The sequence below is a fragment of the Ambystoma mexicanum genome, chromosome 2q (genome assembly GCF_040938575.1).
Source record: "Ambystoma mexicanum isolate Mex_15411 chromosome 2q, UKY_AmexF1_1, whole genome shotgun sequence".
NCBI classification, from domain to species: Eukaryota; Metazoa; Chordata; class Amphibia; order Caudata; family Ambystomatidae; genus Ambystoma; species Ambystoma mexicanum.
In genome coordinates, this window is record NC_090924.1 from 1,304,356,104 (window position 1) to 1,304,369,480 (window position 13,377).

The 13,377-nt window shown below is 47.4% G+C and overlaps 1 protein-coding gene across 7 annotated transcripts in view; it reads right to left on the reverse strand.

Annotated features, from left to right (window-relative positions):
* Nucleotides 1-4,609: 4,609 nt before the first annotated feature.
* The window catches only part of METTL6 (methyltransferase 6, tRNA N3-cytidine), a 102,507-nt gene continuing 93,739 nt past the window's right edge, over nt 4,610-13,377 (reverse strand). For all 7 annotated transcript variants that reach the window (XM_069648752.1, XM_069648749.1, XM_069648747.1 and 4 more), the window contains one exon: nt 4,610-5,065. In XM_069648752.1, the coding sequence (XP_069504853.1) occupies nt 5,021-5,065 (45 nt within the window). In that variant the 3' untranslated portion in view covers nt 4,610-5,020. The remainder of the gene's footprint in view (nt 5,066-13,377) is intronic.

Consider the following 13,377-nt stretch of genomic DNA (forward strand, 5'->3'; position numbering starts at 1 on the left):
TTCCTCTCACTCATTCATGTTTCACTCCCACGGAGTGTCTGTAGCACTCTCACATGCCACTCATGAGCGCTTTCTCTCACTCATTCATGTTTCACTCCCACGGAGTGTCTGTAGCACTCTCACATGCCACTCATGAGCGCTTTCTCTCACTCATTCATGTTTCACTCCCACGGGGTGTCTGTAGCACTCTCACATGCCACTCATGAGCGCTTTCTCTCACTCATTCATGTTTCACTCCCACGGAGTGTCTGTAGCACTCTCACATGCCACTCATGAGCGCTTTCTCTCACTCATTCATGTTTCACTCCCACAGAGTGTCTGTAGCACTCTCACATGCCACTCATGAGCGCTTTCTCTCACTCATTCATGTTTCACTCCCACAGGGTGTCTGTAGCACTCTCACATGCCACTCATGAGCGCTTTCTCTCACTCATTCAATGTTTCACTCCCACGGGGTGTCTGTAGCACTCTCACATGCCACTCATGAGCGCTTTCTCTCACTCTTTCATGTTTCACTCCCACGGAGTGTCTGTAGCACTCTCACATGCCACTCATGAGCACTTTCTCTCACTCATTCATGTTTCACTCCCACGGAGTGTCTGTAGCACTCTCACATGCCACTCATGAGCGCTTTCTCTCACTCTTTCATGTTTCACTCCCACGGAGTGTCTGTAGCACTCTCACATGCCACTCATGAGCACTTTCTCTCACTCATTCATGTTTCACTCCCACGGAGTGTCTGTAGCACTCTCACATGCCACTCATGAGCGCTTTCTCTCACTCGTTCAATGTTTCACTCCCACGGAGTGTCTGTAGCACTCTCACATGCCACTCATGAGCGCTTTCTCTCACTCTTTCATGTTTCACTCCCACGGAGTGTCTGTAGCACTCTCACATGCCACTCATGAGCACTTTCTCTCACTCATTCATGTTTCACTCCCACGGAGTGTCTGTAGCACTCTCACATGCCACTCATGAGCACTTTCTCTCACTCATTCATGTTTCACTCCCACGGAGTGTCTGTAGCACTCTCACATGCCACTCATGAGCGCTTTCTCTCACTCGTTCAATGTTTCACTCCCACGGAGTGTCTGTAGCACTCTCACATGCCACTCATGAGCGCTTTCTCTCACTCTTTCATGTTTCACTCCCACGGAGTGTCTGTAGCACTCTCACATGCCACTCATGAGCACTTTCTCTCACTCATTCATGTTTCACTCCCACGGAGTGTCTGTAGCACTCTCACATGCCACTCATGAGCACTTTCTCTCACTCATTCATGTTTCACTCCCACGGAGTGTCTGTAGCACTCTCACATGCCACTCATGAGCACTTTCTCTCACTCATTCATGTTTCACTCCCACGGGGTGTCTGTAGCACTCTCACATGCCACTCATGAGCGCTTTCTCTCACTCATTCATGTTTCACTCCCACGGGGTGTCTGTAGCACTCTCACATGCCACTCATGAGCGCTTTCTCTCACTCGTTCAATGTTTCACTCCCACGGAGTGTCTGTAGCACTCTCACATGCCACTCATGAGCGCTTTCTCTCACTCTTTCATGTTTCACTCCCACGGGGTGCCTGTAGCACTCTCACATGCCACTCATGAGCGCTTTCTCTCACTCATTCATGTTTCACTCCCACGGGGTGTCTGTAGCACTCTCACATGCCACTCATGAGCACTTTCTCTCACTCATTCATGTTTCACGCTCATGGAGTGTCGGTAGCACCATGGCTGGCCTTAGAAGCCGCTGTGACCCGGGCAGCAAATCAAAAATGTGGCATCCCTCCCCTGCATACCCTTAGTCATATTGCAGGCGGTGGTGTGGAGTGCCCCATTTTTCAATAGGGACAGCAGGTGCCCTATTGTTATTAAATCCGCCCTGCCCCAAGGCCGTCTCTGGGTAGAACACTTGCATGTGTGCTGCTCATGGGCAATGACCCATGCAGGGTCGGATCATTTAGCTTGCCCGGCTTTGCATGGCACAGCAGCCATGCCGGCTGAGGCACTACTCTCTCAAAATGTTCAGGGGTTGCTCCAGCGCCGCCACGTGGATTAGGAGTAGTCAATCTTTTCCGCTCCACTTCGCGTTCCAGGCACCAGGGAGCAGGAAGAGATGTTTCATTGGCACCTCCCCTGCTTACTGTTTGTAAGCAGTGGCGTAAGGGGGCGCCCCGCAGTGCGGGCGGCCCCGCCTCCACACGTCTTGGGAGGGGGGCCCCTAGGAATTAAAAATAATATATATATTTTTTAAAACATTTTTATTTAATTTTTCTTTTTGTAGTCACTGCCTTAATAAAGAAATAATTTCTTTATGAAGACAGAGTGACTACCAAAAGAAACTATTATTAATGAAGTCCGAGGTCTCCCCCACTCCATGACATGAAAGCATCTAGGCTGGAGGCCTCTGTGTCATGGGGCGAGTGAGCTCTATGACTTCAAAAAGAAATAGTTTCTTTTTTAAGTCACTCTGCCTTCATAAAGAAATGATTTCCATTATGGATCTGTCCTTAACGGAAATAATTTATTTATGAAGGCAGAGTGAATTAAAAAAGAAACCATTTCTTCTTTTTAGGGTAATAGGGCTCCCCTCAATCCCATATCGCGTGAGAGTGTATGGTGAAAGGGTGCACAATTAAATGTATGGGTGGCTGCCTGGATGTGTGCGCCTGTATGGTGAAAGCATACACAGTTAAATGTATGGGTGGATGGGTGTGTGTGCTTGTGTTCAGGGTCGCAACAAAAACTACATTTTCAGGGGGGCTAACCCTTCAAATGTTGGAAAGGTGCCAACTTCACAGGTGGTTGGCGGAAACCCTATTTGCGTGGGGGCATCTAACTTCTTTATGCATTCTAATAAGACTATTTTAGTGCTGATTCAATTTTACAAGCAGTTAACTCTCTCCTTTAAGTCTGAAAGCACCCCCTAATGGACTGCTTTGAGAATAAGTGGTCTCCAGTCCCCTCTCTACCGTTCCAATCACTTCCATGGCACGCACGTACTAAACCAACATCAAGATTTCAATTGCCTAAACATGCATTTGAATGCAGGCTAACAGCGAAAGGCTTTACAATAGGAATTGCCGGGCCTTTGTTAACAGCGAAACCCAGGTGCCATTTAACATCTGTGTGCTGTTCTGTCTGGCAACGGCTCTGTAGGTCAGCAGGTCGAGCCAACATAGCCCAAACGTTCAGGGGAGGGTGTGCGGGGGGGGGGGGGGGTAAAGCACTGCCAGCGTATGTGTTTTGAATCCCTTAGTTACTTATTGGTTATATTCAATACTCATAGCCCTATTCTTCCTCACCCCAGTACTTGTGTATGAGGCACTTTGCCTTATGCACAAGTACTAGGACGAGGTAGAGGGACATGGAGGTAATGCCTGGCTTAGTTTCCTGAACTCTTCATTACTCCTAGATCCACTCTTCCTCGTCCCAGTACATACCTATGAGGCAAGGAACCTCATAGGTAAGCACTGGGACAAGGAAAAGGGACGTGGAGGTAATTCTGGGCCGAGAAGCTGATTTTGGGGTTTGGGGAAGGGGGTGGCATGGGATGGGGATTCTGCAATAAATCGTAATGGTCATCCATGTCCAGGCTAAGCAGGCATGATATGTGGTATTAGTGGCTAGAGAGGCATTTTGGTGCAGCCAGACTACTCATTTCTTAGTTTGGATTAACTTTTTATTAACTGGGCATCGCTGATAAAGCAGTCCTGCTAAGTGTAATTACCTGGCTAGACTGGCATTTGGGTGCTGCCAGTCTAGCCGTTTCTTCCTGCGGCATTGTATATTTTTCTGGGCATCTGTGATAAAATAGCCATGATAAGTGTTATTGCTTCAACTGATATTTGGGTGCAACCAGTATAGGTATGTCTAAATGTGGCCTGGCATGCTTTACTGTAATAGTGTCCAGACTCCATATCAGGAGTATGTTGCTTAAAGCAGATTTACTCAATGACACATTTTTTTATGAGTACTTTGACTCACCTTCTGTTCATACAAAGTTTGTGCTGCAATGGATGGTATTGCTTTGTATGCTCATGCTTCGTCCATCATACCTGAAATCTTTGAAACTTCACATCAACAACTGCTGTCCAGTATGTGTGGGATGAACGATTTGATAGGCACTCCCCTCTGAAGACTAATCATTGCAGTGTACTCGCAAAAAGATACCAACCCATTACAATTAAAAGACTCCTGGGTAATTTTTCAAAATTCCAAATATGTCCACACAGCTGCAGGCCCAAGCAACTATTAGATTGGTGGTAAATTAAGTGATTACCAGTAATGCTTCAATACAAATTATCTTTCCCGGTCATCCGGCTTCTCATGTGGAAAATGCTTTGGTTGCCATATAGATCCGCAGCCATTCTTTTGCTGGACTCAGTTTTCCAAAGAGATTAGACATTCACTTGTTGAAAGGTCTTTTAGGACACAGTTAACAACCCACTATTGTCGCTGTGCAATACCACCGCTTGGCTCAGACCTCAACTCAATGTTCTCTGCTTCTGAAGGATACGAGCAGATGCAGTACCTGACAGCTAATAGCTATTCCCTGGTCAGTACAAGTATCAGGTGATCCTAATTCAGACGCAGGCACAAACAAGAAAAATAAAAATACATTTAATGGCCTGGGCTCTGGCATAAGACAACTGGGTTTGAAGCATTAAACAGTATAACATTCAAAGTTCAGAAAGAATGTAACACAGACTGCACAGATAGTTTCCAGTGTACCTGGAAGATGCCCCTAGAAATGAAACTCAAAGATTTGTAAAAAAAAAAATATCCTTGCAGCGGCAGAACAGTGGATCATCTTGGTTCTAGGGCACCCATTAACGGCATGTGACTATGCATGGTTTCGCAAGAGATGCATTCTGGCCTAAACGAAGCCGCAAATTGAATTTAAAATCTAGATCATGAACGGTCATGAGGCTTTCGAAACTTGCTTTGCAGGAATACCCTTGGAACGCAGAGTCCTTCTTTCTTGTTGACGGTCTGACGCAGGACGTATTCATTGGTCACTTGTTCATATCCTGCAGCAGTGAAGAGTCGGCCCAAATGATCTGGGGGAGAAAGGGAAACAAAGGCCAACGTTGGTCAGGAAGGAAAACCGCTTGCAATGCAGCTTTATCAGCAACGTAATCAAAACATTCCAACTTTTACATTCATTCTCTCTTGGTACACTAGTTTACAACTAACCCGCTTGCTACACTAGTTTACAACTAACCCGCTTTAGAGTCCGCTGCCATTCACAGTTTGCAGTGAGTAGTGGATTGCCGAGACAACACTGCCCAACAATCCTCTAGGTGATCAGTCAGTCACGTGTCCCACTAGCCCAATCGAGTACAACTGGTGTTCAGGCCCCCACAGTCGAAGTGATCGAGCTACAAGTAGAACACTTGGCAATTCTGCACTTGAAAGATTGGTGGTCTTGGTTCATTGGTGAGGACCCTGTCCATCATTCAGCCTTGCTAACAGCAGGAGAAATACATGTCACCTACTCTAACCGAATGTCCCAATGCCACGAAGACTCTTTCCCTTAAAGAAGAAATCATCCGTCAGAACACATACACTTATGACATTTTAAATAATCCACAAACAAGCATGCAAAGAGCCAGAATCTGCACAAGTGACAGTGGAACCACTTTGCTTTTAATCCGGGGGATTGTCTTTTTTTTTTTTTAAATAGGTCACGCGGGGGTAGAACTGTGATACCAGAAACACCATAGGCCTGGTCCTCCACTTCTCTTTTAATTCCCACATTGAAAATATGTGGTCAAAGAGGAGTGCCAGCTGTTTATGCACCTGTTTATCATCAAGGCATAGGTAGGCAAGGGCCCTTTCCAAGTAGGCAAAATTAAGGATCTAGGCAGAGATTCAAGTCACTTGTTCAGTTATGATATATATGATATGACATTTATAACGCGCCTGTACACAAGTGTTTCTAGGCGCGTTAGTTCCTAATGTAAAAATCAGTGTAACAACAAATGTATGGTGATTTTGCATTTGAGGTGGATTCTGGTTAAGTGTAACAGCAGCAACATCTCTCATTGGGCATCCAGTGATGTTAACGAAAGCAAAAAAAAAAGTTTAACAAAACTTTAATACCGAAAATCACTATTTTGTTATTACATTACACGGCCCGCGTCAGCGGCTATGTAGTTATGGTTAGTTGCTAAACTCCTAGGAAGACCACTTTTTTTTTTTTCGGTGGCTTATAACTTTGCTCCCCCTGGAGGAATCGTCACCAAACTTCGCAAAATATATGGCCGGCTCTGAATTTGTTCGCCAAGTTGGGTGAGGTTTCGTGCAGGGGGGAGGGGGCAAAGTTATAGTGGGGTCCCAAAAAACAGTTTTTTTTCCATAGACTGAATGGGGAAAAACTTTGCGCACAGCTACAGGCCAAACGGCCGGACGGATTTTCACCAAATTTGTGGGAGGAGCGGGTGGTTGGGTCAGAAAGCATGCTTTTGTGTGTTTCTTGGAAATCCGACCAGTACTTTTGTTGCAAAGAACTGAAATGTACGTCCCTGGAGAGAAGCATGCTGTGCGTCAAAGGTTTTGGGAAACGCCGCCATGGTATATCGGAGGATAGTGTTGTGGTGTGTGTGGCAAGGCTCTAAGCCATTGTGTGCATGGCTGGGCCTCTTGTATGTAGCAGTGTGCTCACTAAGATTTGCCACATCTGGCTCCGCTCCGGTGTCCCATTTCCCCGTTTGCTGCGCGGTCAAATTTCTGATTGCACTGCAGTGGGGGGTGGCAGGATGTATGTCAAAAGTGTTCCATGACGGCGGTATGTTGTATCGGAGGACAATGAGGTTGCGAAAGGGCCTGAAAAACATATTGTACGGCATCTGGTGGTGGGAAGAAGGGATGGAAAGGGTGCGGTAGTGAGAAGTGCTTCATGTGATATATCTCATTATGCATGAAGACGGGGTCTACCAGCGCTATCAGTGCATGCTCTGCCAATGCGCGTATACCTCAACAGGCAACAATCTTGTGTGGTCATTGTATGCAGCCTTCGTAATGGCATGCGAGCTGCAGCGGCGATGTCTTTCTGTGATGAGTGGTGGCAGTTACATTTGCAGAAGGGGAGTGCATTACACAAGACATGAGGATTTAAACATAGCGTGTACTATGGCGTGCTGTGTGAGGGAAGTCTATAGCCCCTTCGATGCATGGCTGCAGCCCTAGCACAGAAAAGTATGTCCACTGGTTGAAAAGGTATGTACACTGGCTGAAAGTAGGTGCCACGTTGTTGCTTATTGTGTGCGGTTTGGCTGCAGTGCACACAATGTTGGTTGCATGGGTGTGGTGATTGGTAGAACAACCTACAGTTGTCGGTGTATGGGTGGAGGTGGTGCAGTGACCAGTCGTGCAGTGTGTCCACTAACGGATTAGTGTACATATGGAAGAGGTCCTGGTGCAACTGGTACTTATATGTGCTTGCGTAGTGTGCATTGCGCAGATTAGTAAGTGTTGCAGTGCACTACGCACCATTGGTTTTATGCACGTACAAGAGTGTTGGGATTAAGCCCAATCTTGTGAAGATTGTCTTGTTTGGTTGGCATGCTTATAATGCTTTGTGATTGGAAGTGGGTAGCGGTGTCAAACACAGCAATATGTTTCTGCATTACGGTAAGTGGAACATGTGTCCTTGCCTCCCTGCTTTATGGTGCGGCGGTTGGGTGGAAGTGCTGGTGCGTAGGTTTCCTTTGTGATTTCTGGCACATGCGTACATGGTCACCTGCATGGCTCTGTTATGGTGTGGCGAGTGTGGCCTAGGCCTAGACTTTTGGGTGCATGGCCAAATGCCGTAGGCCATGCACCCAACAACCTAGGCCTTCATCACAGCCACCACAATATAATGCAGCGATGCAGTTGTCACTCTGCATGCATTTGAAGCTGGTGAGTAGCACACAATGGTTGCGGAGGACATTGTGCACTTGTTGGAACAGCAGAAGTGAACTGCTATGTGTACATTAGCATATGGTGTTCGTCATTGCCCCTGTTGCACAATAGGGAGCCACATGTCACCATTTGCATTTGCTATGGTTAGGCCCTTATAAGACCCTTGCTTGAGAAAGTGTTTGAACACATTGCGCCATGAAAGGAAGTAATCAGCATCAGAAAGTTGCAATATGGACAATGTACACAGCCACTCACATACCATTCAGCACAGGCAACACAACATCATGGTGCCATGGATGTAAAGATGTGGGCAGGGTGAAAGTTGGCAGGTGCAATTGCAGATGGGGAGTGCATTACACATGACATGAGAAGTAAAACATGGGTTGTACTAGGGTGTGCTGTGTGTGGTGAGGCCCTAGCGGTCAGTGATTGTAGAGCAATGGCAGAAGGGGAGTACAATGGAGACCACATGAAACTTGAAACGTACACTGCAGTACAGTGTGTTGCGTGTACTAATCCCGTAGCCCCTTCGATGAATGGGTGGCCACCTTGCACCGCCAAATATGTGCCCTGGGGTGAAGTAGGTTTTACAATGTTGAGTTCGGTGTGTGGTTTGTGATCATTGCATAAAATGTTGCTTTCATGGTTCTGGGGATTGGTTGCAATTCTTACACTGTGTAGTAGATGCCTGGGCCTGATGGAGTGATCCTAGTGTGTCCTGTGGGTGCAGTGGTGAAGTAGTGGATGCTTAGAAGTGGCTAGGGGTGACCTACATGTACCTGGCCACTTGTTCACCTGCATGACTCTGTTATGTTGAGCTGGGTGTGGCCAAGGCCTACACTGTTGGGTGTATGGCAAAAGGCTGTAGCCCGTAGGCCAGGCACTGAAGAGCCTAGGCCTGCACCATAGCACGTCACCATAACGCAGACATGCAGTTTTAAGCATGCATGTCTCCGATGGTGGTGACGTTAAAGAAATGGTTCTGCAGGACCTTGTAGACGTGGTAGAACAGCACAAGTGACCTGATATGTGTCCGGTACCATATGGTGTACATTATTCCACCACCCTGGACATTAGGTAGGCACATGGCGCTATTTGCGTTTGGCATGAGTTGCCCTTTGCACCACCCATCATATGTTACGTTTTTGGATTGTGGTATGTGGCAAATGTTCTCCTTCATGAGGCCATTATGTTGTGCTGGGTGTAGGTAAGGCCTACACTATTGGGTACATGGCCAGGGGCCGTAGGCCGTTGGTAATGCACCCAAGAGCCTATCCCTTGACGACAGCCAGCACACCACACTGCAGCCATGCAGAGTTGGCTCTGCATCTCTCCGAGAACGGTGACCTTTAAATAATGGGTGCAGAGAGCATTTTACACTTGGTGGAACAACCAAAGTGGGGTGCTATGTGTTCACGAGCACATGGTGTAGGTCATTGCACGTGTTGCACATTAGGGGACCATTTGTTAGCATTTCCGTTTGCCATGGGATGGCCTTTATAAGACCCTTGCTTGAGGAAGTGTTTTAACATATTGCGCCATGAAAGGAAGTCAACAGCATCGGAAAGTTGCAATATGGACAATGTACAGAGCCACTCACATACCGTTCAGCACAGCAAACACAACGTCATGGAGCCATGCATGCAAAGATGTTGCCAGGGTGAAAGGTGGCAGGCCCTCTTGCAGATGGGGAATGCATTATACATGACATTAGGAGTACAACGTGGGGTGCACTAGGGTGTGCTGTGTGCGGTGAAGGCCTAGCATCTTGGGTGCATGACTGGGAAGCCTTACACGAACAGCTATGTCGGTTGCTTGCAACTACTCCTCTGATTGTTGCGTGTGTAGTTTGTGAGTTGTGCATGCATTGTTGATTCCATGGGTGTGCTCATTGTTCGCACATGGTACATTTTTCAGTGCATGGCAGGAGCTTATGGAGTGAACATTTCTGCAGTGTGTCCACTGAGTGCTGTGGTGAGAAAGTGTGTGTGTGTACCAGTGCATAGAGTTCAACTGCATAGTGGATGTGCTTGAGTAGTGTGCATTGCGCAGGTTACTAACTACTGTACTGCACTTTGAAGTATTTTATCATTGGAGTTGGTGGAGTGCTGGGAGGAAAAAAACGATGACTACCTGCAGTTCGTGGTGCTGGGTGCCGCTCTAGGCGAATGTGGACGCTGAAAGCGTGCATCGGTTTGGAGAGCTGTTACTTTGAGATGTTTTCACATGTCACAAGACCTGTACTGTGAGTGTGTAAAGGTACGTCTGCAGTGCAGAAATTATAGTGTTCGATGCAGAGGTCTTGGGTGCTACAAACTGCCCTTCTGAGCATGGTGCCTTTGCAAATGGAACTGTGGGGATTATCCAATCAGTTGTCGAGGGTGTGGTTTACAGGAAGGGGCGGTGATATATTTCCCCAAACCTCGATGCAGTAAGGTTGACAGAGATGGACAGACGCAGAGTGCTCCTCGTGGGTGATACCTTTGTGCAAGATCTGCACAGGTATGGCGTTGAAAGAGGCTTTGATACTAACTTTCAGTTGGAAGGAGTGGAGGCTTTTTGGGGCACAGTGTATGAGTGGGGTTTCGGAGCTATGGTTCTCCTTTGTACATGTGTGGCCTCTGTCGGTAGTGTGGATGTTGAGGTCGTGCATTATGGAGCACTACATTTGGGGTACATGTCGTGCTCACGTGTGCTCCGTCCCCTCCAGAAGTTGATGACACCAGTGATGCAGATTTTTCCCACTGCCAAGGTGATTTTCTCCTCCATACCAAGAGGTGCCCGCGACCATGCCAGTGTAATTTTCCCACAGCCAGAGGTCGGGAGGTGTTTCATAAACAGAAGCATGTGTGACTTTATGTGCAGTGCTGGGATGTTCTGCACAGACTAGGACAGCATTAACGAGCAAGATTTGCAGTGGTTCCAAGGAAATTTCATTTTTCTGACTTCCACTGGCAATGCGGTTTTGTTTGCCACTCTGCACGCAGCCTTGCCTACAATCCTGTATTTTGTATTTGTATTTTGTATGCCTCCGGCCCGGAGGCATCAGGGCGCAACTTTAGACATGGTTACATAGCGCGCATACATATATTCAAACTTTAGATACAGTGCAAAGTATTCAGAGCAAACAGCAATATACATCATTTACAGAGTAGAGATTAGAGCAGGTGTTTTACTGGGACAAGGGCTCCCAGGTACATACGAAATCCGAATTTCAAGGCTGATGAAAAAGCCAGGCTTTCGTTTTGGACTTGAAGGCACTAAAGCATTCTTCTGATCTGATGGTGAGGGGGAGGGCATTCCAAAGCTTGGAAGCTAGGACGAGGAAGCTTGATCCACCTGCTTTTTGTAGTTTGAACTTAGGGATAGTTAAACAGTGGGTCTGGGCAGTTCTTTGAGGGCGGGTAGGCGCATGGCAGGATAGCCGGCTACAGAGATACGGGGGGGGCTTGGTTGGCTAGGCATTTGTGGGTAAGGCCTAAGGCTTTCAGTGAAATTCTCTGTTTGACAGGTAGCCAGTGTAGATTGGATCTAGATTCCGAGATGTGGTGGTTTCGCGGGATGTTTAGAGCCGCTCTAATGGCGTTGTTCTGGGAGATTTGCAATTTGTTCAGATTCTCTTAGCTGGTTCCTAGGTAGAGGGCGCTACCATAGTCAATTTTGGCCATGAGGAGGGTTCTGGCCAGTGTGACCGTGTTTGGGGTGGTCAGAAATGGCCTACAGGCTGCAATGAGTTTGCAGGTGTATGCTGAAGCAGACCTGACTGCATTTGTCGGGATAGGGATAAGGTGGCGTCAAGGTAGACGCCTAAGGTTTTAGTGTCTTTCGAAACTTGGATGGTGTTGCCATCGATGATAAACGATTGGTAGGACGGCTCAAGTTTACTAAGGCGTTGCATGGTGCCCAAGATGAGGAGCTCAGTCTTGTCATCGTTGAGTCTTAACTGGTGTTGTGCCATCCAAGCTTGGATGACCAGGTAGACGTCATTCAGGGACTTAGTGTCAGCCAAGTAGCCTCCAGTGATGGGAATGATTATCTGGGTGTCGTCAGCGCAATTCGTATAAGAGGCAACCAGATAGTCAAGTACACCAAAGAGCGGTTTTGTAAAAACATTATAGAGTGTTGGCGACACGCAAGAGCCCTGGGGGACGCCGCAGTGAACAGGGGGAAGGATCTGCAGCTGCAGATTGAGAAAAGACCCGCATAGATCTATTGCTCAAGAATGATTTGATCCAGGCCGTAGCTGACAGAGAGAAGTGGGCAGCAGAGTGAAGATGCTTGCATAAGATTTGGTGATTGACCAAATCGAATGCCCCAAAGAAGTCGAGTAGAAGTAACAGGGCAAGTTTGCCGTTGTCCTTTAAAACTTCAATTTGAGTGCCGTCTCTGTTCCGTGTCTGGGGCGGAAGCCAGATTGTCTAAGACCTAGAAGATTATTGGCTTCCAAGTACTCTTGGATTTGCAGGTATGCTGCGCGGTAAAGGATTTTTAACAGGAACGGGACAGTAGAAATAGGTCGGTAGTTGGTAGGTATGCTAGGGTCAAGGGAGGGTTTTTTTAAGCAGGGGGATCACCCATGCGTCCTTAGGGTTGTCAGGGACAGTTCCTGTTTTAAAGGAGGCATTGAAGAAGGATGTGATAAATGGGGCCAAATCGTGGGCAGATTCCTTAATGATTGGGGCAGGGCAGGGATCACCCTGACAGTTGGACGGTTTGATCCTCAGGATGTTTTCCACCTCCGCGGTGGTGAGCGGTGAGAAGGCAAACCGTTTGAGATTGGGCAAGTCAGGGGAGAGGGCCCCAGCTGGGGTAGGAGGGCGATTGTCCAGTTTCAGACTGTCTTGTTTAGCTAAGATTTTGGATTGAAGCGTGGTGATTTTATTCAGTAACGCTGCCTGAATGTTAGCACACCATTTGCTATCTTTAATGCAGGTGTCTGGGGGGTGGGGAGGGGAATAAAGGGAGTTTCAAGCTCTTTTAGGATCTTAAAGAGTTCCTTAGAATTGGAGTCCGCTTGCAGGATGCGATTATGGAGGGACACTTTTTTGGCCTCTATAATGGCTGCTTTGTAGATGAGCGATGCCAAAAAGAAACCATCTTTGTGCGCGTCAGAAGGGTGGTTTTTCCAACGATTTTCGGCACAGCGTTTGGTTTTGCGGAATACTCTTAACTGTGGTGTGAACCAAGAGTTAAGTTGTGCCCGTGGTTTGGCCTTCCTCAGTTTGATGGGGGCAATAGAGTCTATAGCTGTGAGCATGCTGCAGTTATAGATGTCAGCTAGAGTGGTGGGGTCATTGCAGGAGTCAGTGGCCGCTTTAAGCGAAGGGAGTAGCAGAGGGAGAAGTTTCTCTTTGGTTATGTCCTTCTTGTTTCTGTTCGGGAGAGCAGGCGCTCTCAGGGTCGGGATACGGGGGGAAGCTAAGTGATGATGTGGTGGTCTGACCATAAGCAAGGGGTATTGGCC